The sequence below is a fragment of the Salmo salar genome, chromosome 28, assembly GCF_965601325.2.
Source record: "Salmo salar chromosome 28, fSalSal1, whole genome shotgun sequence".
Classification (NCBI taxonomy): domain Eukaryota; kingdom Metazoa; phylum Chordata; class Actinopteri; order Salmoniformes; family Salmonidae; genus Salmo; species Salmo salar.
Genome location: NC_138318.1, coordinates 4,484,377 through 4,509,803, shown reverse-complemented (window position 1 = coordinate 4,509,803; position 25,427 = coordinate 4,484,377). Strand labels below are relative to the sequence as shown.

At 42.5% G+C, this 25,427-nt stretch overlaps 1 protein-coding gene across 3 annotated transcripts in view; it reads right to left on the bottom strand.

Annotated features, from left to right (window-relative positions):
- LOC106589304 (thyroid hormone receptor alpha) overlaps nucleotides 1–25,427 on the bottom strand; it is a 198,664-nt gene that overhangs the window by 29,474 nt on the left and 143,763 nt on the right. The window contains exons 1-5 of one of the 3 annotated variants that reach the window (XM_014179100.3): nucleotides 20,310–20,607; nucleotides 11,492–11,553; nucleotides 1,400–1,500; nucleotides 719–866; nucleotides 324–526 (exon numbers count right to left, since the gene is read on the bottom strand). In XM_014179100.3, the coding sequence (XP_014034575.1) occupies nucleotides 324–526; nucleotides 719–866; nucleotides 1,400–1,500; nucleotides 11,492–11,553; nucleotides 20,310–20,341 (546 nt within the window). In that variant the 5' untranslated portion in view covers nucleotides 20,342–20,607. Of the gene's footprint in view, nucleotides 1–323; nucleotides 527–718; nucleotides 1,376–1,399; nucleotides 1,501–11,491; nucleotides 11,554–20,309; nucleotides 20,608–25,427 lie in introns of those variants that run through there. The other 2 variants (XM_014179099.3, XM_082970394.1) reach the window with 2 other exon arrangements.

Below are 25,427 nucleotides of genomic sequence, written 5' to 3'. Positions count from 1 at the left end.
GTAATGGTTAAGTTCATCACCTGGAAGCTTAGCCAAATCTGGTCTACCGGTTTATTGAAGCTCTACAATCAAGCTGTTGTGACATGTTGAATTTGATTACTGTAACCAATTATTGCAAGGCACATTATGATGCAAAACCAGGTATAAACAGAGATGAACAAGGAAGTAAGGCTTTGAGAAAATGTACTTTAGATATGTACTAGAGTTTTGTCCCGGGGGGGGCCTGTCATGTCTGCTTGCTTCAACGCCTGTTATGTCTCTGCTTGTCTTTGTCATTAAAACATCTCATAGTCTTGCAGCCATCCTATCCTTCATCCTCTTACCAGGAACTTGCGTTTCTGTTTCCAGTGGGAGCCCTGTGCATTGGTGTGGCGGTGGGCCTCGGTCAGCATGCGGATCAGCTCCCACTCTGAGCCGGTGGGCTCCGGCCGGTTCTGCAGAGTCTTCACCATCTCCTCCTTCCTCTTCACCCGGTTCTCCTCGATCAGACGCCGCTTGGCCACCCGCTTAGAGTCGTCCAGAACGACTGAGAGAAAGGAGGAACAAAAAAGGGAGAAAGAACATTGATTTCAGTTACATCAAGAAGTCATGACTGAAGGCAGCCGTACGACTTGTAAAATGTTTGTAAATGTGTAATATGTATGACATTGTGCACGACACGGTGTGTGTGCGTGCATGCGTACGAGTGTGAGAGTGTGTGGGTGTGAGAGAGACTCACGGTCCATGGCCATGCCCACTGCGATGCACTTCTTGAAGCGGCACAGCTGGCACTGGTTGCGGGTGATCTTGTCGATGATGCAGCAGCCATCGTACTTACAGGAGTAGGCGGGGTGGAGGTTCTTCTGAATTGTCCGCCGAAAGAAACCCTGGCAGAGAGAGAGAGAGAAGGAAGAGAGAAAGAGGGGAGGGAGAGGGTGAAGAAGAAAAAATGGAGGGAAAGAAAGGGAAGAAGGAAGAAAGAGGGAGCCAGAGGGTGTGTGTGTGTGTGTGTGTGTGTGTGTGTGTGTGTGTGTGTGTGTGTGTGTGTGTGTGTGTGTGAGGATTTGACAGGGGTGGCAGACAGACCATGATGCAGAGTTGAAGGGGGGGGGGGTCACTTGGACTAGAGTGAGGATGACAGAACTGACATAGATATGACATACTGTAAATATTGAGGAAGCTGTGTGTGTCTGCATTAAATTCAGGCAAAAAACCTGCCCCGAATTGAACGCATGTGAATATCCTTATTTATTTATGGTTGATGTTGAGATGAACCCTTCCCCCATCTGATCTTTGTATTTCCTGACCTTGTCCTAACCTTGTTCTTCACTGACCCAGTGCTTGAAGTGAAAAGAAACAGTGCAGGCTCCATTCAAAAGTTGTGCTCTGTAGGGAGTGCATATGGCCCTGTGTGTCTCACCTTGCAGCCCTCACAGGTGATGCAGCGGTAGTGGTAGCCAGTGGCCTTGTCTCCACACACCACGCACGGTTCATCCTTCTCCAGGTAGCTGGGGATGTACCCTGCAGCACACAGAGGTGGAGAAGGAGAGTGGGATGAGGAGTGAGTATGAGGACAAGACCTGAAGTTCACACTACTGCCACGCAGTACTGATGCTTTAAAGATAGTAAGTATTCGGACCTCAGAGGTTTCAAGATATGCGTAATAGATACAGGTGACTGCCAAAATAATGGAAACACTTGAGTAAATGACAGATACAAAGTGCTTCCACACAGGTGTCGTTCCTGAGTTAATTAAGCAATCAACATCCCATCATGTTTAAGGTCATGTATAAAAAAAGCCTAGTTGCCCATTATTCTGGCTACCATGGCTAGATGAAGGGCATAGGGGGGTTAAAAGGGCATAGGGGGGTTAAAGGATGTGTGTGTGTCAGTCACCAGATCTCAACCCAATTGAACACCGCGTTTTCCACCGACATTAAAGTTGAGGAGAGATTGACTGCATCGCTATTGGTCTTTGTGCGAAGTATTGATCTGTTGCAGGTACCGAACTGTCTGTCCAAGCAGTTGGCACACAGTTAGGACACTCATCAGTACAAGACATGCAACCAGAGGTCTCTTCACAGTCCCCAGGTCCAGAACAGAGGCTGGGAAACGTACAGTATTAGATAGAGCCACGGCTACATGGAACTCTGTGCCACCCCAGGTAACTCAAGCTAGCAATAAAACCAGATAAAAGAACACCTTACTGCACAAAGGGGACTGTGAAGAGACAGCCATTTTATATATATTGTATTGTAATTGGCACTGTATTCTGAATTAGACCTAGATATTGTGTGTATGTACTGATATGTCCTCTATGTGTGATGTTTTAAATTGATGTAGTTCAGTACTTGACTAATAACAACACCCTAGTCAAGTTCAAGTTTCATTGTCACATGCACAAGTACAATGAAATGAAGAAATTATATCACCAAACAAAGATAAATGACATCAAACACAATGGAAAAAGCCTTTGGAGTACCTTAAATTATATCATGGGCAGAAAACACAATTCATCTCCATCGTTTATTGAAGTTGATGGGTCATTTATAACAAAACCTTTCGATATTGCCAATCTGTTCAATGACTTTTTTCACTAGTAGTGGAAAAAATCAGAAGTGAAATTACAACATTGAACAGTGAACCATCATATTTTTGTATAAAAGATCTAAAAATGAAAAAGAACGATTGCTATTTTGAATTTGGTCAAGAACTATTTGGTCAAAAATTACTGTTATCCATCTATAAAGATAAGCCACCAGCTATAGACAACCTTGACGGGAAACTACTGAGAATGGTAGCAGACTGTATTGCCACCTCTATTTGCTATATATTTAACCAAACCCTAAAGGAGTGTGTGTGTCCACAACGTAAATCCACTGACTCTAACAGCCGTCCAATCAGTTTGCTGCCTGTTCTTAGTAAACTGATGGAGAGGATTATGTTTGACCAAATACAATGCTATTTTCCAGAGAACAATTTAGCTATTGACTTTCAGCATACATTTAAAGAAGGGCACTCGGCTTGAAATAATCTATGGGTTTCACATGACTGGGAATACAGATATGCATCTGTTGGTCACAGATACCTTAAAAAAAAGATAACCAGTCAGTATCTGGTGTGACCACCATTTGCTTCATGCAGCGTGACCTCTTCACATAGTTGATCAAGCTGTTGATTGTGGCCTGTGGATGATTGTCCCACTCCTCTTCAATGGCTATTCAAAGTTGCTGGATATTGGCGGGAACTGGAATACGCTGACGTACATGTCGATCCAGAGCATCCCAAACATGCTCAATGGGTGACGTGTCTGCTGAGTGTGCAGGCCATGGAAGAAGTGGGTCAGATCCTTGTGACATAGAGCCCTGCATTATCATGCTGAAACATGAGGTGATGGAGGCAAATGAATGGCACGACATTGGACCTCAGGATCTCGTTACGGTATCTCCATGCATTCAAATTGCCATTGATAAAATGCAATTGTGTTCGTTGTCAGTAGCTTATGCCTGCCAATACCATAACTCCACCGTGGTGCTCTCTGTTCACAACATTGACATCAGCAAACCGCTCGCCCTAATGATGCCATACATGTGGTCTGTGTTTGTGAGGCCAGTCGCATGTTCTGCCAAATTCTCTAAAACAACGTTGGAGGCGGTTTATGGCAGAGAACTTAATATTCAAATATCTGGCAACAACTCTGGTGGACAATTCTGCAGTCAGCATGCCAATGGCATGCTCCCTCAACTTTTGACTCCTGTGGCATTGTATTGTGTGACAAAACTGCACATTTTAGAGTGGCCTTTTATTGTCCCTAGCACAAGGTGTAACTGTGTAATGATCATGCTCTTTAATCAGCTTCTTGATATGCCACACCTGTCAGGTGGATGGATTATCTTGGCAAAGGAGAAATGCTCACAAACAACGATGTAAACAAATTTATACACAACATTTTTGCGAAAAAGCTTTTTGTGTGTATGGAACATTTCTGGGATCTTTTATTTCAGCTCATGAAACATGGGACCAACACTTTACATGTTGTGTTTATATTTTTGTTCAGTGTATACATATAATAGACAAAAACATAAGAAATAAGAGAAGAAGCTATATACAGGTGCCAATACCAAATGTACAATGTGCAGGGACACTGGACCTCCACAAGTCTGGTTCATCTATGGGAGCAATTTCCAAACGCCTGAAGGTACCACGTTCATCTGTACAAACAATAGTATGCAAGTATAAACACCAAGGGACCACGCAGCCATCATACCGCTCAGGAAGGAGATGGGTTCTGTCTCCTAGAGATGAACGTACTTTGGTGTGAAAATTGCAAAACAATCCCAGACCAACAGCAAAGGACCTTGTGAAGATGCTGGAGGAAGCAGGTACAAAAGTATCTACAGTTGAAATCGGAAGTTTACACATACCTTAGCCAAATACATTTAAACTTAGTTTTCACAATTCCTGACATTTAATCCTAGTAAAAATTCCCTGTCTTAGGTCAGTTAGGATCACCACTTTATTTTAAGAATGTGAAATGTCAGAATATTAAAACGAGTCCTTTATCGACATATCGCTCAGCAAGGAAGAAGCCACTGCTCCAAAACCACCATAAAAAAGCCAGAGTACGGTTTGCAATTGCACATGGAGACAAAGATCATACTTTTTGGAGAAATGTCCTCTGGTCTGACGAAACAAAAATAGAACTATTTGGCCATAATGACCATCATTATGTTTGGAGGAAAAAGGGGGAGGCTTGCAAACCGAAGAACACCATCAGAACCATGAAGCACGGGGGTGGCAGCATCATGTTGTGGGGGTGCTTTGCTGCAGAAGGTACTGGTGCACTTCACAATATAGATGGCATCATGAGGAGGAAAATTATGTGGATATATTGAAGCAATATCTCAAGACATCAGTTAGGAAGTTAAAGCTTGGTTGCAAATGGGTCTTCCAAATGGACAATGACCTCAAGCATACTTCCAAAGTTGTGGCAAAATGGCTTAAGGTCAACAAAGTCAAGGTATTGGAGTGGCCATCACAAAGCCCTGACCTCAATCCTACAGAACATTTGTGGGCAGAACTGAAAAAGCGTGTGTGAGCAAGGAGGCCTACAAACCTGACTCAGTTACACCAGCTCTGTCAGGAGGAATGGGCCAAAATTCACCCAAACTTATTGTGGGAAGCTTGTGGAAGTCTACCCAAGTTAAACAATTTAAAGGCAATGCTACCAAATACTAATTGAGTATGTAAACTTCTGACCCACTGGGAATGTGACGAAAGAAATAAAAGCTGAAATAAATCACTCTACTATTATTCTGACATTTTACATTCTTAAAGTAAAGTGGTGATCCTAACTGACCTAAGATGGCATTTTTACTAGGATTAAATGTCAGGAAATGTGAAAAACTAAGTTTAAATGTATTTGGCTAAGGTGTGTGTAAACTTCCGACTTCAACTGTATTTGTGAGTAGAGTTCAGTGTGTGTGCATAGCGTCAGAGCAACAGAGTTTGTGCAGAAAAGGATAAATGAAGGTAGCCATTTGATTAGCTGATTTAGCAGTCTTGTTTAGAAGTCTTATGGTTTGGCGGTAGAAGCTGTTCAGGGCTCTGTTGGTTCCATAATTGCTGTGCGGTAGCAAAGAGAACAGTCTGTGGCTTGGGTGGCTGGAGTCTTTGAAAAATTGTTGGGCCTTCCTCTGACACCGCCTGATATAGAGGTCTTGGATGGCAGGGAGCTCGGCCCCAGTGATGTACTGGGCCGCACGCACTACTCTGTAGCGTCTTGTGGTCGGATGCCGAGCAGTTGCCATACCAACCAAGCTGTGATGTAGCCGGTCAAGATGTTCTTGATGGTGCAGCTGTAGAACTTTCTGAGGGCCCATGACAAATCTTTTCAGCCTCTTGAGGGGGAAGAGGCGTTGTCGTGCTCTCTTCACGACTGTGTTGGTGTGATTGGACCATTCCAAATCCTTAGTGATGTGGACACCGAGGAACTTGAAGCTCTAGACCCGCTCCACTACAGCCCCAATGATGTGAATGAGGGTGTGCTCGGCCCTCTGTTTCCTGTAGTCCACGATCAGCTCCTATGTCTTACTGATGTTGAGGGAGAGGGTGTTGTCCTAGTACCACACTGCCAGGTCTCTGACAACATCCCTATAGCCTGTCTCATCGCCATCAGTGATCAGACTGACCACTGTTGTGTCATGTGTGGTTACACAATCTTGGGTGAACAGGGAGTACATGAGGCGTGAGTAGCAGTGGGTTGAGTAACACTATGTTGGTGTTTATTTTATTATGGCAGTTACCTGTATCTCCAAATACACTAAAAGACCAAAAGTATGTGGACACCTGCTCGTCAAACATCTCATTCCAAAATCATGGGCATTAATATGGAGTTGGTCCCCCCTTTGCTGTTATAACAGCCTCCACTCTTCTGGAAAGGCTTTGCACTAAATGCTGGAACATTGCTGCGAGGACATGCTTCCACTCAGCCACAAGAGCATTAGTGAGGTCGGCACTGATGTTGGGCGATTAATTCTGGCTCGCAGTCGGCATTCCAATTAATCCCAAAGGTGTTCGATGGGATTGATGTCAGGGCTCTGTGCAGGCCAGTCAAGTTCTTCCACACCGATTTCGACAAACCAATTTCTGTATGGACCTTGCTTTGTGCAAGGGAGCATTGTCATGCTGAAACAGGAAAGGGCCTTCCCCAAACTGTTGCAACAAAGATGGAAGCACAGAATCATCTAGAATGTCATTGTAAGCTGTAGTGTTAGATTTCCCTTCACTGGAACTAAGGGACCTAGACCGAACCAAAACAGCCCCAGACTATTATTCCTCCTCGACCAAACTTTACAGTAGGCACTATGCATTTTAGGCAGGTAGCGTTTTCCTGGCATCTGCCGAACAGCACTTAGAGTTGACCGGGGCAGAAATTTGAGAGCTGACGTGTTGGAAAGGGGGTATCCTATGACAGTGACACGTTGAATGTCACTGAGCTCTTCAGTAAGGCCATTCTACTGCCAATGTTTTCTATGGAGATTGCATGGCGGTGTGCTCAATTTTATACACCTATCAGCAACGGGAGTGGCTGAAATAGCCTAATCCACTAATTTGTGTGTGTGTGTGTGTGTGTGTGTGTGTGTGTGTGTGTGTGTGTGTGTGTGTGTGTGTGTGTGTGTGTGTGTGTGTGTGTGTGTGTGTGTGTGTGTGTGTGTGTGTAAAGTACAAACCAGGGTTGAGGTCAATTCCATTTCAATTCCAGACAAGTACACTGAAATTCACTGGACAGGGAGAAGGGAGGGTAGGGATGCTCAGTCTCAGGCTGATCCCAAGCCAGTCTGTGGTTTTTGTTAGGAACCTGAGCCCAAACTCAATAGTGCTGCTGCAGCCCATACCCACTACTATAGTTGCCCCTACTCCAATATCTCAATTGAAGTACTGTCCCATCTATTCAAATTCCAATTCCATATGCTCTGACCCAAAAGGATGTATGTAACTGACCTGTACTATCTGACCCAGTCTGTCCGTATCCATTCATTTCTATTTAGAAAAGAAAAGTCACATTTAAATCTATTTTCACCAAATACAAAATGGAAGGGGCAATTCTTTCTTCATACAAAAATACTACACTTAATCTAGATACATTTAGATGAAATAAAGTCTTTCAAAATAAATTTAAGGCAAAATGACATGCTGTTTATTTTAGGCAACAGCTAAACCTCGACTCAGTTTTGGTAACAAACCACTTCACGCATAATTTTTTTTAAGAAACCCATTTCCTTCATGGGTTATTCAGACAAAAACGTTTGAGGGTGCCATGCCATGCGTCAAACAGGAAGTACAGGAGGGGGCTAAGCACACACCCCTGGGGGCCCCCATATTGAGGGTTAGCATGGCAGAGCTGTTGTTGCCTACTTTTACCACCTGGGGTCGGCCCGTCAGGAAGTCCAGGATCCAGTTGCAGAGGGGAGTGTTCAGTCCCAGGGTCACGAGCTTGGAGGGCACTTTGGTGTTGAATGCTGAGCTGTAGTCAATGAACAGCATCCTCACATAGGTATTCCTCTTTTCTAGGTGGGAGCGTGGAGTGCAATTGAGATCTGTTGGGGCGGTATGCAAATTGGAGTGGGTTCAGGGTGTCCAGGATGATGGAGTTGATGTGTGCCATGACCAGCCTTTCAAAGCACTTCATTATCACAGATGTGTGCTACAGGGTGGTGGTCATTGTGGCAGGATGACATAAGAGTTTTTGGGAACAGGAATGATGGTAGTCAGCTTGAAACATGTGGGGATTACAGACTGGGAGAAGGAGAGGTTAAAAATGTCTGTGAAGATGCCTGCCAGTTGGTCTGGCATACTCTGAGGACACTCCCTGGAATAGTGTCTAGCCCATCAGCCTTACGAGTCTTTACCCATTAAAAAACCTTACATCAGCCTCGGAGAGAGAGAGATCATCCAGGCCTCCGGATTAGCAGGGGCCCTCATGCAGGGCTCTGTGTTATTTTTCGTCAATGCACGCATACAAGGCATTGAGTTCATCTGGTAGAGAGGCATCGTTGGGCAGATCAGGCTTCCTTTGTTGTCTGTAATGTACTGTAGCCCCTGCCACATGCGTCAAGCATAGGCGCCGGTATAATAGGGTTTCCACCTTGTTTGACGGCTTTGCAGAGGTCGTAGTGGGACTTCTTGTACATGTTCGTGTCCTCAGCCGTAGCCCAGGGGTTGGATGCGATAGCTCTCTGAGCGGTAGCTCTGTCCTTTAGCTTACTGCGCACCTCAGAGTTAATCCAGGGCTTTTGATTGAGGAAGCAGTGAACCTTCACTGTGGGGACGATGTCTGCGATGCATTTCCTGATGAAGCCGGTGACGGAGGTGTTTAGCTCGACGACGCTATCGTCCGGGAACATATTCCAGTCAGCGCTAGCAAAGCATTCCTGCAGCACAGCCTCTGCTTTGTCTGACCATTTTTCTACGGAGCGCATCATGGGTACTTCCTGTTTGAGCTTCTGTCTGTAAACAGGAAGCAGGAGTATAGAGTCCTGATCTGATTTGCCAAAGGGGGGACGAGGGAAGGCCTTGTATGCTTGCTTGTGGATTGAGTAACAGAGGGTTGAGTAACACTATGTTGGTATTTATTTTATTTTGGCAGTTACCTGTATCTCCAAATATATATATAAAGTACAAAACAGGGTTGGAGTCAATTTCATTTCAATTTCAGACAATTCAGGAAGTACACGGAAATTCCAATTCCAATTACCTTCAATTATTTTCACGGAGGAAAATTGGGAATTGGAATTGGGTTTACTTTCTGAATTGATCGGCATTGAAATGGAATTGACCCCAACCCTGATATAAGCAGACATACAATAGAACACAGTCAAACAAAAACTCATGATCTTATCCTAAGATCTTGGCCTGAGGACCCCATCACATGAGAGTCAGGATACAAACCACTAGAGGAGACGACAGTGTGACAATGTGTGTTGGTGTGCACTCGCGCATGTATGTGTGTGTCTCTGTTTGTGTTCGCCTGAGAGTGAGGAGGTTAACCTATTCGGTACTGTCTTTTCCTGGCATGTAATGAAGGAGTAAGTACTTAAATCTCCTCACTTGAGAAATGGTACATTGGCAGAGAGAGACTCCAACAAGCACTCTTCAGTGTGAGAGACACTCTAAAGCAATCAAGTCTGCCTCGCCCTTGGGTAGAAGACAAAAACACCCACCAGACAGCCTCTCTCTCTACCTCCTCCCTTTCTCTCTTTCTCCTCCCTCCTTCAGGCCAGTGCTCTTCTAGTCTTCCCCTTCCTAAGCCACCCCAGGAAAAAGGTAAATCTGTACTTTTTCCATACAGAACATTGGGATTTAGTGGGGGAGTGCGTAGAAACAGGAAACGGCCTACAGCCCGCCATTTAATAAAATATATAGCTGTGATACGAGGGGAGGAGAGAGGAAATGGTACGCTGCATGTTACACAAACACACACACACTGCCAATAGCAGATCCTTGGACGCAGCTTAGGGAGCCAAGAAGTAATGTCTGTGTAGGCTCCTCTCTCTGCATTGCTGCATGGTGGTGTGTGTGTGTGTGTGTGTGTGTGTGTGTGTGTGTGTGTGTGTGTGTGTGTGTGTGTGTGTGTGTGTGTGTGTGTGTGTGTGTGTGTGTGTGTGTGTGTGTGTGTGTGTGTGTGTGTGTGTGTGTGTGTGTGTGTGTGTACTATCCCTAGAGAGAGAGAGAGTAAAAAGGGAGTAAACGTGTGGGTGTTTTGGCATGTGTGTTTATGTCTGGCCCACACTGAGTACAGTCTTACTAGTGTCAGTCTGGCCCTCCCCTTATGGCAGAAAAACAGAGGCGAAGAAGTGGACACTGGACAGGGAGAAGTCAGGGAAAGACAGGGTAAGGCAGGGTAGGGATGCCCAGTCTCAGTCTCAGGCTGATCCCAAGCCAGTCTGTGTGGGTTTTGTTAGGAACCCGAGCCCAAAATCAATAGTTCCGCTTCAGCCCACACCCACTGCTATAGCCGCCCCTACTCCAATATGTCCCATCTATTCAAATTCCAATTCCATATGCTCCGACCCAAAAGGATATATGTAACTGACCTGTACTCTCGGACCCAGTCTGTCCGTATCCATTAATTTCTGTTTAGAAAAGAAGTCACATTTAAATCTATTTTCACTGAATACAAAATGGAAGGGGCAATGCTTTCTTCATAGAAAAATACTGCACTTAATCTAGATAGAAAATCAATTTCAGGCAAAATGAAATAAGCCAAAAGTTAAACCTCTACTCAGTTTTGGTAACAAACAACTTCTCCCCAAAAACTATTTTTTTAAGAAACCCATTTCCTTCCTTCCGTGCCATGCCATGTGCCAATGACATAACCTATAACACTTAGGTCATAAGGACCTGCACTATGCCCCACCACCCACCCCTCAAAGCCAGGCTCAGACATATTGTCATAGTTTCCCAGCTGAGATGGACCGTGGTGGGTCACATGATTCAGGTCTAGCTGCCAGAGAGCATGCTAGGATTTGGGGGCCTATAGGCTTCCTCATTGGTCTGTCTGCACGGGCGTGTTCAGGAGATGACAAACACAGAGGTTTTATGGCATCTCGGCAGAGGCGACGTGTAGCGTCCTGCAAATTCCTCAAAGTTGTTTTTCTTTCTCTTCACCCTCCGCCCCTCAACTTCCAAGCTGTCAGTCAGCGCATTCTGCCGCATGAAGAATGAGAGCAGAGTGACAGCCTCTCGTTGAAAGAGATCCCTTTTTTTCCCTTCTCTTTGGTGATAAACACAGACTAAAATGTAAAGAAGGTGGCAGTGATTTATGAGCTGATGCTTCTGGGTCTTCCACACAAGCACACACCATACAACCCAGGTGACAGGTTGGGAACACAATTCAGGTTTTAGTTTTTTCAAAGTTGAAGAGTCTAAGGCTGGAATTCAATCAAACCCACATTGGGTGCGTAGTGTTCTTGTGTGCAAACGGCTGTAAATGGACCGTAACTGTACCTACCAGACATGCTCTTCACCGAACATGAACTGTTCTTTCTTTTCCTTTTCGGGCCATCGATCCACCTGTAGAAGGAAAGAATAAAAGACGGAGAGAGACATAAGTGTATATGTACAGGAGGACACACAGGAATTCAAAACACAGGCGGCGTGAAGGACATGTTTTCTCCTGACAGTTCATCTACAGGAGTCTTGCAGGACTGTAGCAGTGCTCTATCTAAGTGTCTGTGGTCGGGAAAATGGCTGCCCTGCCACTTCAATTTACATTAGAGGGGAAGGCAAGAACAACAACAACAACAAAACACACACGCACATGTATAACGACGCCAAAACACACCAATGCGCGCACACACACATCTGAACATAGCTCTGTAATAGGAGAATTGAGCAGACTGTGAGCTCCTTAGGGAGTTCTGGAAGCACACAGCCTGGGAGAGAGTACACTAACAAGTCATGCTGTAGGATCTATCAGATGTCAACACTAGTAGACTTCCAAGGGTCCCACCTCTGCAACCATCCAAACTCTCCTGTGCACATCTCACCATATTTTATTTATCCTTTATTTAACTAGGAATGTATTCTTATTTACAATGATTGCTTAGGAACAGTGGGTTAACTGCCTTGTTCAGGGGCACAATGACAGATTTTGACCTTGTCAGCTCGAGGATTCGATCTACCAACCTTTCAGTTACTGGCCCAATGCTCTAACCACTAGGCTACCTGCCACACCTTTAAAAAAAAAAATAATAAAACATAATATAGTTTACTAAAGTGAATTTGGACACTAGTTTGTCTGGACTAACTCCCCCCCTCTGTTCTCAGTAAATAGCGATCCATCGTTGCCAGGGAAATCCTAAGGACTTAAGTGGCTGTTTCATTGGCCCCCTAATTGGGCTGAAATGCCAACTGCGTCTGACCCTGTGTGTATGCCTTCTTGTTGCATTACCGACTGAGTTGTTTTCAATTACAGTAATGTCGGTGCCACAGTGAACTTAATGGAGTCTTAGTGTGTTTTAACATATAGTCCTCTTTAAAAGAACCAATCTCAGTCCTCTTTAAAGTGAACTCTGTGGTAAAAAAATAAATAATAATAATAATAACTCCATTGTCTTTGTATTACACTGGCTTTGAATGATGACTCAACACTTTTGCCAGTTCACTTCACCCATTTTGTGGTTAAAAGATGAGATTATAATTGTAATCAAAATATACTATTAACATGTATATATTATTGGTAACAAAATGCAGATTAAATAATGCTGTAATTGGAAAATGTACACCCAATGTAGGCTACTGCCCCTTTAAGAGCTAAAATGTATTTTGTACACTATGTTGTGATTCTCACCAAATATGTTGTCTTCTCACACTATTCAAACCCCACTATCGAATAAACAGTTTATGAAGCTCTCATATATATCACATATTGCAAACAAATAATCTGTCTAAAAACTCCACACAAATTTGGGAATTTCTGTGCATACTTGTTCAATATCCAAAACAGCACACGTTTCTTTCGGGTGAATCTGCACACCAATGATCAGTGGTGGAAAAACGTACTAAATTGTCATACTTGAGTAAAAGTAAAGATACGTTAATAGAAAATGACTCAAGTAAAAGTAAAAGTCACCCCGTAAAACACTACTTGAGTAAAAGTCTAAAAGTATTTGGTTTAAAATATACACTAAACAAAAATATAAATGCAACATGCAACAATTTCTACGATTTAACTGAGTTACAATTCATACAAGGAAATCAGTCAAGTGAAATAAATTCATTAGGCCATAATCTATGGATTTCACATGACTGGGAATAAGGATATGCATATGTTGGTCACAGATACTTTAAAATTAGATTAGAAAACAAGTCAGTATCAAGAGGGGGGGGGGGGGGGGGGGGGGGGGAGGACCATTTGACTCATGCAGGGCGACACATCTCCTTCACATAGAGTTGATCAGGCTGTTGATTGTGGCCTGTGGAATGTTGTCCCACTCCTCTTCAATGACTGTGCGAAGTTTCTGGATATTGGCGGGAACTGGAAAACGATGTCGTACACGTCGACCAGAGCATCCAAAACATGCTCAATGGGTGACATGTCTGGTGAGTATGCAGGCCATGGAAGAACTGGAAGACATTTTCAAATCCAGAATTTGTGTACAGATCTTTGCGACATGAGTTGATTGCAGCGGATGAATGGCACGACAATGGCCATCAGGATCTCTGTATCTCTGCATTCAAATTGCCATCATTAAAATGCAGTTGTGACCATTTTCCTGTCTTGCTAAGTAATCAAAGTGTAACGAGTACTTTTGGGTGTCAGGGAAAATGTAGTAAAAATTACCGAATTTTCTTTAGGAATGTAGTGGAATAAAAGCAAAAGTTTAAAAAAATAGAAATGCTAAAGTACAGATACCCAAAGCAACTACTTAAGCGGTACTTTAAAGTATTAAGTACTTTACACCACTGCCAATGTGAGGATGCACAGAAATGCAAAAATTTGTGTGGAGTTTTTAGTCAGGTTATTTGTTTGCAATATGTGATATATACGAGAGCTTCATAGACTGTTTATTCGATAGTGGGGTTTGAATAGTGTGAGAAGACAACATATTTGGTGAGAATCACAACATAGGGTACAAAATAAATGATAGCTTTTAAAAGGGCAGTAGCCTACATTGGGTGTACAATTTTCAATTACAGCACTATTTAATTCGCAGTTATTCTGCCGTTATTTATTTTGTTACTATTAACATGTATATATTATTGGTATCATTCGATTACAATTATCATCTAATCTTTTAACGAAATGCAATCTATTAGCTTCCAAAATGTTAGTAGGTATATCTAGGTGTCCGATAACACGTTCTGATTAAATGGCTCGTCCTGCACTTTGTAAAAACCCCAGAGTGTATTGAGTGAATGTTGGAAAAAGATCTTGATTCCTTTCTAAACATAGCGATATGAATGCAAAGAGGACTCGGGCCACAAAATGGGTGAAGTGAACTGGCTAAAGAGTTGAGTCCTCATTGAAAGGCAAGGGCAGTGTGAATACAAAGAGAGTTCAGTTATTTACCTTTTTTAAACGCCAAAGTTCACTTTAAAACTGAGAGTGCCTTAATTCAATAACTACTAGAATGGCCATGACGGTTTTTCTGACCGTTTGATATTTCAATTGTATAAATATTCCATAATAAATAATAAATTGATAAACGAATGCATTTATTACGTTAAAATAGTTCATAGGAAACCTCAGGTTCACGAAATGACTTGATTGATCCAGAAGCGCATAGACTGTAAATAGTCAAATAAGATGATAGTGTATTTTCAACTGTTACACAAGTCTCCCACCCAGCTGTCCCGTTCAGACTACACCTTAACTATATTGAAACTAATTTCACACACATAATAATAATAATAATAATAGCAATAGATGTGGCCTAAAGACAAGATTAAATGTACAATAGTCAATAATGGGTGACAATATGACAATATAGAAAACGAAGAGACTGATGTCCTCGGCAGCGTGCATTGACTGCGTGCATTGACGAAGAAGCAAGGCGCTTACCAAATAGCACTTCTTTCATATCATCATACAGAGGTCCATGCAGGCCAGACATTTTGATTGCTATACCATATCTGAAAGTGCAGATTCCAAGGTTTATAATGAACCTATTTTTGCCAAAACTCTGTACAATTGCGCGGATGGTCACTGTTGTAAAATATAACTTTTTCCAAGAATAACCATGTTTCCATGCATTCCTCGTGTGAGTAGGCTACTGGTGACAATCAGCAATAGCCATTTAGAATATTCCATTATATTCTTACTGTAAAATATGTGTTTTGACTGTGGTAGGGCAGGGCCTGTGATGTCTGCTAAACGAACAAGCCTATTTCATTGGCATGGCGCAGCCATAGACTTCACAACTAAGCACAGATAAATACAACTCAAAACATGCTACTCTGTTCTTTTGAAATAAATTGCCTTGTATCATGTTTTTTTTTTATGACCTTCCTAAATTACATTTGAATGGATTTATTTGTGATTGTGTATATTAATACGAGAAAGGCAGAAAGCGTCACAATGACTGAAAACAAATGTAAATGTTTAATTACTCTGCCATTTTTAAAGTCGTGTCCCCCTCGTCCTAGACTTTACCTAAATAAGTCTATATAACATTTGAATGGTTTCCCCGCTCTGTTCCGCTCCTTCTCGGATAGTTGAATGTGCCATGCCCCGTTGAGAATCACCCCGATAATTGCCTCGAGACTGAACCAAAACTATACCGAAACAAATTGTCACACATATAACAACAATATTAAATAAATGAAGTATATTATGATGGGAGAGAATGGGTGAGTTGATGAGTGAGGGGGGGGGGGGGGGCGAACGAATCATAATTATGTAATCACCAATTGTGAATGAAGAACAGGCCATTCGATCATATATTCTAATTATTCCTAATTCTCAAAACAGTGTATCCTATATCAGTCCACTGAATCCAAGTATTTGTATTAGTCTACTCTAGACCTACTTGGAGTAGGCTGCACAGTGAGAGCGGGCACAACTTACAATGGCAAGCCCAAAGCTAAAAGGACGCACATGCCGCGTTAGCGTTGCTACAAGATCTGGATGAAAACGACACAGCTGGCGGGGGAAGAAATGGATCATGAGATCTCTGATGATTAGTATTCTGATTCATGCTGAACGGCTTTCCCTATCTGGGAAAGGATCCGTATCGGGCAACAGGTGAGGGAGAGTCGTGATAATGTTTCAGATCAGATGGCACGGCTGTATGAGATGAAAGGAGGAAGGAGAAACTCGCCGCTGGCCTGTTGCTGTGTTTTACAACATGCTTGATTTGGCTGCTATCGTCGCACGCGTGTTGCTCAAGCAGCAGATGAACAACACCCATGAGCAGGAGAGACGTCATCACGTAGCCTACAGTAACATAAACCAATGAGCATGTTATGTTGTTTCAAGTTTTTACATTTTGTATTCTAGTGTTACCTAACACTTTCATAAACACGACCAAATTACATTGGCACGAAGGGAGGTCCAATTAGGCCAGGCTTTTCTTAGTTGAATGGATTTGTTAGACTGGTGGCTATTGGGTACTCCTCGAGGCCTGGCTATTCTACTAAATATGCAGTCATGGCGCTTTGAGGATGGCGTGCTCAGAAAGTTTTTGTATTTTATGAAATGTGTCCGAAAGTACTGCTAGAGTGTAAAGTTCACATATTTAGGAGAAGTCAGGGACAGGTGGGTTCAAGGTTTTTATTGAAATGAAGTTATTGAAATTCCAAAATTGAAAACGGTCAAATTGACCGTCTTAACGGATCTGGTGTTAAAGAGGAATGAGATGGTTCTTTTAAAGAGGACGATATTTGAAAACACCCTTAAATGTTTTATAGAGAAATGGCTAATTGTGGCAATCTATTTTTTTTTTAGATTAAATACAGTACTTGTAATGAAGCGCATGTGATTTGAGACTCTGCAAACCCGAACATAAATAAAGTGACTTATTTTACTATAGCGTGAGGGCATTTGACCCTCAACCAAAAAGGGCCACAATAACAAGTAGGCACGTTTTATAGGGCTGTAATATACATGTATGACTGCGTTCATGCTAGATATGACAGGATGAGACCGGTCAAATGTTTTCAGACCCCTTCACTTTTTCAAAATGTTGTTACATTATAGCCTCATTCAAAAATTTATTAAATATGCTTTTTTAGAAGACAGAAATACCTTATTTACATAGGTGAGACCCTTTGCTATGAGACTCGAAATTGAGCTCAGGTGCATCCTGTTTCCATTGATCATCCTTGAGATGTTTCAACAACTTGATTGGAGTCCACCTGTGGTAAATTCAATTGATTGGACATGATTTGGAAAGACACACACCTCTCTATATAAGGTCCCACAGTTGACAGTGTCAGAGCAAAAACCAAGCTATGAGATTGGAGGAATTGTCCGTAGAACTCCAAGACAGGATTGTGTCGCGGCACAGATCTGGGGAAGGGTACCAAAACATTTCTGCAGCATTGAATGTCCCCAAGAAAACGGTGCCCTCCATCATTCTTAAATGGAAGAACCACCAAGACTCTTCCTAGAGCTGGCCACCTGGCCAAACTGAGCAGTCGGGGGAGAAGGGCCTTGGTCAAGGAGGTGACTAAGAACCCGATGGTCACTCTGACAGAGCTCCAGAGTTCCTCTGTTGAGATGGGAGAACCTTCTAGAAGGACAACCATCTCTGCAGCACTCCACCAATCAGGCCTTTATGGTAGAGTAGTCAGACAGAAGCCACTCCTCAGTAAAAGGCACATGACAGCCCGCTTGGAGTTTGCCAAAAGGCACCTAAAGAACTCTCAGACCATGAAAAACAAGATTTTCTGGTCTGATGAAACCAAGATTGAACTATTTGGCCTGAATGCCAAGCGTCACATCTGGAGGAAACCAGGCACCGCTCATCACCTGGCCAATACCATCCCTACAGTCATGCATGGTGGTGGCAGCATCATGCTGTGGGGATGTTTTTCAGCGGCAGGGACTGGGAGACAAGTCAGGATCGAAGGAAAGATGAACAGAGCAAAGTACAGAGAGATCCTTGATGAAAACCTGCTCCAGAGTGCCCAGGACCTCACACTTGGGCAAAGGTTCACCTTTCAACAGGACAACGACCCTAAGCACACAGCCAAGACAACGCAGCAGTGGCTTCGGGACAAGTCTCTGAATGTACTTGAGTGGCCCATCCACCCAAGTCATAGACTGTTCTTTCTGCTACCACACAGCAAGCGGTACCGGAGCGCCAAGTCTGGGACCAAAAGGCTCCTTAACAGCTTCTACCCCCAAGCCATTAAACGGCTGAACTGTTAATCAAATGGCTACCCGGACTATTTACATTGACCCCCCCCCCCCCCCTTATTTTATTCTTATCTATTAAAATGTTTTGTACTGACTCTCTTGCACAGTCTCGATGTACACTCACTGGACTCTAACCCCACACTCACACATACTACACGGACACTCCAAAACACACACACACATGCATATTGACATTCCTTCACACTCTTCACATATGCTGCTGCTACCCTCTGTTTATTATCTATGCATAGTCTCTTTATCCCTACCTACATGTAACCTGTACCCCAGCACATTGACCCCTTGTATATAGCCTCATTATTGTTGTTTTATTGTGTTACTATTTTTCCTTTAGTTTATTTAGCAAATTCTTCTTACTTTTTTAAAACTCTGCATTGTTTTTATTTGTATGTTTAGCTGACATAATACAATTTCAAAGTATGCATGAACGTGTCTGTAATAGAATACACCTGTCAGAAACGTATGTAGACATTAATAAATGCATTTCTATAGCTTACAAAATACTTTTTACAATGATGGGGGAGTACCAAGATGGTGGCATGGTGGCTTCAACACGACGCCCCCTATCAGTCATCTAGTATGTATATATCAATCATCGGTATGAACCCACTCCCTTATCCTCATCGAGTGCCACTATGGGAGGGACCGATAGAACATGTCCAGCTGTAACAACAATGCAGCAAGTATAGCGTTGTCATTGGATGATAGCCAACGGTAAATGTCACTCCCAGCTCTGGCTTCCTCATCAAAAGCCATCAGATATACCGTTGCCCGGGGTGATAGCCATCAATTTGTCAACCCACTGACAGTGCAGCCTCCTACCCTGTGGCCTTCTGATGCTGCCTGTGTCGCACGAATACACAAGCACGCACACACACACACACACACACACACACACACACACACACACACACACACACACACACACACACACACAGACAGAGAACAACACCACTTAGTATCCTGATACACACACACACATCGAGACAGAAAGAGTTCCGTCCCTGTTTTCCCAACCAGGGTCTTCACATCTGCTACGCACGCACGCACCAATTCACGACCCCCATCGCCCACCAACCCCCCAAATATACCTCATCCAGCTCCCTAGGGAAGGGGACCCCCCCCATCCCACTCCCTAGGGAAGGGGACCCCCCCTCCCACAGCTCCTGAAGGGCTAAACTAACAGGGTGGCAGGTAGCCTAGTGGTTAGAGCGTTGGACTAGTAACCGAAAGGTTGTGAGATCAAATCCCCAACAAGGTAAAAATCTGTCGTTCTGCCCCTGAACAAGGCAGTTAACCCACTGTTCCTAGGCCGTCATTGAAAATAAGAATTTGTTCTTAGCTGACTTGCCTAGTTAAATAAAGGTGAAAAGAAAAAGTCAATAGACTTACTCTAGGGATGCCACTGCCGCTTTCCAAGCCTCCATTAACAACATCACACCTCAGGTAATCAATTCAGAAATACACAACCGCCATCATTACAGTTAAGCAGACTGAGGAGCTTATCACTTTAGCGGACCCCTCAGAAGTAGCTAGCCTAAGCCTAGCGTCCAGTCCCCTCTTAACGCTTTCTGTTGTGCTATATAAAAAAAATGCCCTTCAGAGCTTCACAGCTCAAGTCTTCTGCTGAGGCGAGAGAGAGTGAAAAAGAAGGAAAAAATACTGTTCACTGATCTTTTACAAAACAAACAAATGATTTCACATTTAAATGGTGAGGCTACACATTTTTACCATTAGGGGGCCAAGTGCCTTGTAGGAACCTTTAAAGAACCCCTAGTTTTGCTTTCTTTACTCAAGAAGTAAAGCAAGCAACATGACCTATTTCCTATGTACCATCATTCCTGTGCCCAAAACTACAACACAGCAGACCCCCAACAACACCAACACGAGACAATTCATCTGCTAAACAAAAGTTGACAGTCCAAAAAAGAAGACCATTTCTGACCTTATGACGCAGTGCGAGTGTAGAATATGCATGGCGAGAAGAGTTGCTGGCCTCAAACAACGCTGGCAAATACGAGTCACATCTACTGTACACTGACACTGCTGCCAACCTCGCTATGTTTAGCTCTGAAAAGACCTTGGCTCGCTAGCACACACACCCACTCTGCCTCTCTTTTTTCACTCTCTCAGTCTCTCTCTCTGTATGAATCCCTGCAGACTCTCCCTCTCTCTCTCACTCTGGCTGATCTGTTTCTCTGAATCCCTCCTACAATCCCAACTCTGTGCTTTTCACTGTCTTTTTCTCACTCTCTCTCGTGTCTGTGGCTCTCACTCTCCTGTTAGACCCACCCATGCTCATGATTGGCTGTGGGCCTGCCTCTCCACCTGAGGGGTTGACAGCAGGTTTGGGGATGATTGAAGGTGGGTTGATCTGGCAACTAACAGGTAGCTAGCTGTCAGCTCTGACCTCAAGGCAGGCTCGATGGGTCTATTCTTGTACCTCAGCGACGGAGCCAAAAGCTCAATAACTTGAAATGAGGGCTATTTCGAAACGTAGCTAATTGCCAACAACCCAGTTTTTCAAAACAATTCCGAGGCAAAAACAGAGATTGGCAATACTCGAGTGAAGAAACAACGGAGAAATAAAATCAAACTTACAAGTAGATTGACTGACGCCTTTAAACTGGCACAGTTCGGACACTGAAATACTAAAGGAAACAAGTGTCACAGAAGGCTGACTTTAATATATGTATACTAACCAGCCTATACAGGGCCAGTACTTCACAGCAGCCTATTGTTCCCAGCGCAACGTGCATCCTATCCAACTGAGGTGTCCCCTCCCATACATTCACATTCTAATGGTCACTTTGTTCCTTAGCCATCCCACAATCGTCTAAATTACAGGGTACGGTGGAATGGAGCATGGCACGGTACTAGAGCTAGCCAACTCCCTCTATCAAAACACAGCGGAACACCAGATCACTAAAGATGAACTTCCAAACCTCTAAACAAACACAGGCTTTGTGTTGACTATGTTTGGCGAGAGATTTCTTCATATCTCGGTAAGGTAAAGCCTTCCCTGTGGCTCAGTTGGTAGAGCATGGTGTGTGCAATGCCAGGGTTGTGGGTTCGATTCCCACGGGGGGCCAGTACAAAAAAAAAAAAACAATGCATGAAATGAAATGTATGCATTCACTACTGTAAGTCGCTCTGGATAAGAATGTCTGCTAAATGACTAAAATGTAAATGTAAAGCTCTATAGTGAAATAACATTACTTGCTGGTGAATAAATGACAACCTCTAAGTCGTAAACATAACGGCTACAGTATGCTTTAATTTGGGTGTAGCGATATTGTAGCAATTAATCGATGCCAATGGCAGCCAGAACTTGTAACTTCTATAAAAAAAAAAGATTATTTGCATATCATATTATTTCAGGCACGAAAAGTGCTTGAGAGGTTATTTACAAATAATGGTAGTAAATTTAGAGATTGAACAAGAGTATCTTTTTATAGGCCATTTTACCCAGGATTCACCACTGCGTTGGTGTTTTTATTTGGATTTGCCTTATGTTAGTTGGACACTAAATATGTACTGGCAAACCATGAAGCTGTGACATGACACACACAAACACACGTGGACCTAACATGTATGACTGACCCCTGGTTACAACACCAGGGCTTTCCAAGAGTTTCAGAGAAGGCCATACACACATGTCTGTCTGTCTGTCTGTCTGTCTGTCTGTCTGTCTGTCTGTCTAGGACTGGCCTCTCGCGGTGATGTGTGTGGATTGGTTTGAAGAGGTTAACGCTTGTCATTACTGACTTGAGAGAGAGAGAAAAAGAAACAAAGAGAGAGGGAAACAGCAAGCAATTATGATTCTGGTTATGACAGGTCGATGCCAAAAGGAAATCGTAACATTGTTTGTCTCACATGTCCGATGAATGCGTAACAAGATAACAATAGGGTACTACAGGCATTGTTGCTTTTCATATTGTTCATTATCAACCTGAGCATCACATCTACTGCTATTCATTTCCATATGACACAAGGAAGTCATAAAAGCAATATTGAGAGGACAAAGCTCGTATAGCGAAGCCATGGTGGGAAATCCTGATGTCAGCAGGACAAGGATAAGCCAATTGAGCCAAAATCTTGTTTATGTCGCAAGTGACTTCAATTGCATGACATAAATTGCATTTTTTGGTATGGCAATTGAATTAAACAGAGCCACAGAGGCTGGAGAAGTTCAAGAAGGTCAAATGCAATGTGCTAGATGGCTGCTATCTATTTATAAAAAGGCTTGTTTGAATGGATCTCTCAATTGAAGTCGGAAAGTTTCCACACTGCAAAAATGTGTCGAAATACAAATGTTGTTGTCTTATCTGAATGGAGTGGATGAGCGAGTGTGCATGCGAGTGTGCGTGTGTGTGTGTGTGTGTGTGTTTGATTCCAGCTGTAGAATGATAACCCAGCCCCTCTCCGTATGTCAATGTGCTCTCTACAGTACATTGACTTCATTGCAACATCATTGACAACAGCGTTAAGGAGCTTATAATTGCATAACATTAGATAGGACAGTGCCTTTTTGGCAAGGTTGAAAACCAAAACCAATAAGGAAACAAAAAAGCTAATGCTAAGCCATTTGTTTCCATCAGCACCCACAAAACCACAAGACCTAATATTACTGTATGCCATTGTTATTATTAAGTGCAATAGTACAAGAACTACTCTCACCTTAGCAGTGTGGCTCAGTTGGTAGAGCATGGTGTTTGCAACACCAGGGTTGTGGGTTCGATTCCCACGGGGGACCAGTACGGGGAAAAAAATATATGAAATGAAATGTATGCATTCACTACTGTAAGTCGCTCTGGATCAGAGTGTCTGCTAAAATGACTAAAATGTATAAATGTAAAAGGCAGTGCAGTTGAAGGGATAGATCAGCAAAATGCAGTATTTAAATTTGTGTTGCCTAACTTGAAACGCAGGAGTGACTGCAATCCACAGTGGCTAGTTTAACAAAAACCAAAGTGTAGATTGCAGTCACTCCTTGTTCATAGACTGCTTTTAAGGTAAGGAAACAAATGTTGCACACATAAGCTCTATCACGTACCTTTTATTAATTAACAAACAATAATTTAGATCCTGACCTGACGAAGATCCTTGCAGGATCCAAACATAGTTTAAAAAACAAATTACGCAACATATATGTTATATATATTTTCTATGCAACATATATCTTTCAACTATACTGTGATGTTTAACGTACAATTTCAATCTATCGAATAGAATCCACAGATTGTGAGTTGAAGATAAATACTTTTACTAAGAGTATTAGTATATTAGTAATTGACTGACCTGGTCTCTCCAGATTTCCTAACAGTACTATTTCTAGGGTCAATTTTAGATCAATGTTATGCATTTTCAGCCATTCCAGAACCTGAGACCAGAAACAGGTTACTTGAGGGCAATACCAAAATAAATGGTGTATTGATTCTGTATCCTCACAACAAAATCTACAGAGCTTAGATGATTTTATGCCCCAAATGTTCAACATTTTGTTGGTGGCAAGAATTCTATATAATAATTTTTGCTGAAAAGCACAAAGTCTTGAATCTTCTGTTATTTTATATATCTCATATATCTCATACACCCTGTACCATAAAATTGGTACATCAAAAATCTCTTCCCAACTATTTTGCAATCTGTATGGTACAGTTGTCAACATCCTGGTCTTCAAATGAAACTGGTATACTTTCCTATTTATGCGATTTTTATTCCTCCGGCAGATTTGATCCTTTATATTGGGCAGACAGACCAGTACCCTACCTCCTCCCGCTGCCACCTGCCTCCCATTTTTGGGGTAATGCTGTAATCAATTGGTTGTACTCTTGGATTGAGCAGACCTTCCTGTACAATTCTGATAACTTCATGAAAGACATAACTCTACCATTCCAATTTACAATATAATTTGAGACCAAAATACCCTTTTCAAACATCTTTCCCATAAATACAGGTAAAGTTGAAGTCGGAAGTTTACATACACTTAGGTTGGAGACATTAAAACTCATTTTTCAACCCTCCACACATTTCTTGTTAACAAACTATAGATTTGGCAAGTTGGTTAGGACATCTACTTTGTGCATAACACAAGTAATTTTTCCAACAATTGTTAACAGACAGATTATTTCACTTATAATTCACTGTATCACAATTACAGTGGGTCAAAAGTTTACATACACTAAGTTGACTGTGCCTTTAAACAGCTTGGAAAATTCCAGAAAATTATGTCATGAATTTAGAAGCTTCTGATAGGCTAATTCACATTATTTGAATCAATTGGAGGTGTACCTGTGGATGTATTTCAAGGCCAACCTTCAAACTCAGTGCCTCTTTGCTTGACATCATGGGAAAATCAAAAGAAATCAGCCAAGACCTCAGAAAATAATTGGAGACCTCCACAAGTCTGGTTCATCCTTAGGAGCAATTTCCAAACGCCTGAAGCTACCACATTCATCTGTACAAACAATAGTACGCAAGTATAAACACCATGGAACCACACAACCGTCATACCGCTCAGGAAGGAGACGTGTTCTGTCTCCTAGAGATGAACGTACTTTGGTGCGAAAAGTGCAAATGAAGAACAACAGCAAAGGACATTGTGAAGATGCTGGAGGAAACAGGTACAAAAGTATCTATATCCACAGTAAAACGAGTCCTATATCGGCATAACCTGATATAGAACCATTTAGGGTTGAAGTAAAACTTTTGAATAAGTGAAGCTTTCAGAGAGAGGTTTAGTGCTTTTATATTTAATAATCTCAACACACCCAATTGATATTCATGATATAGATAGGCACGTATTGTTTTGTCTGGTTTAACGTCCCAGATAAAGTGAAATATTTTTTGCTCATATGATTTGAAAAACGAATCATCAGGAGTAGGCAGCGCCATAAGTAAGTGAGTAAACAGAGATATGACTAAGGAGTTAATCAGGGCAATTTTTCCATAAATAGACAGGTATTTACCTCTCCATGGTTGCAGGATCTTGTCTATTAGTTTTCTATTGAAATTCATTGTGGAGAGCTTATTTATATATTTTGTGATATGAATACCAAGT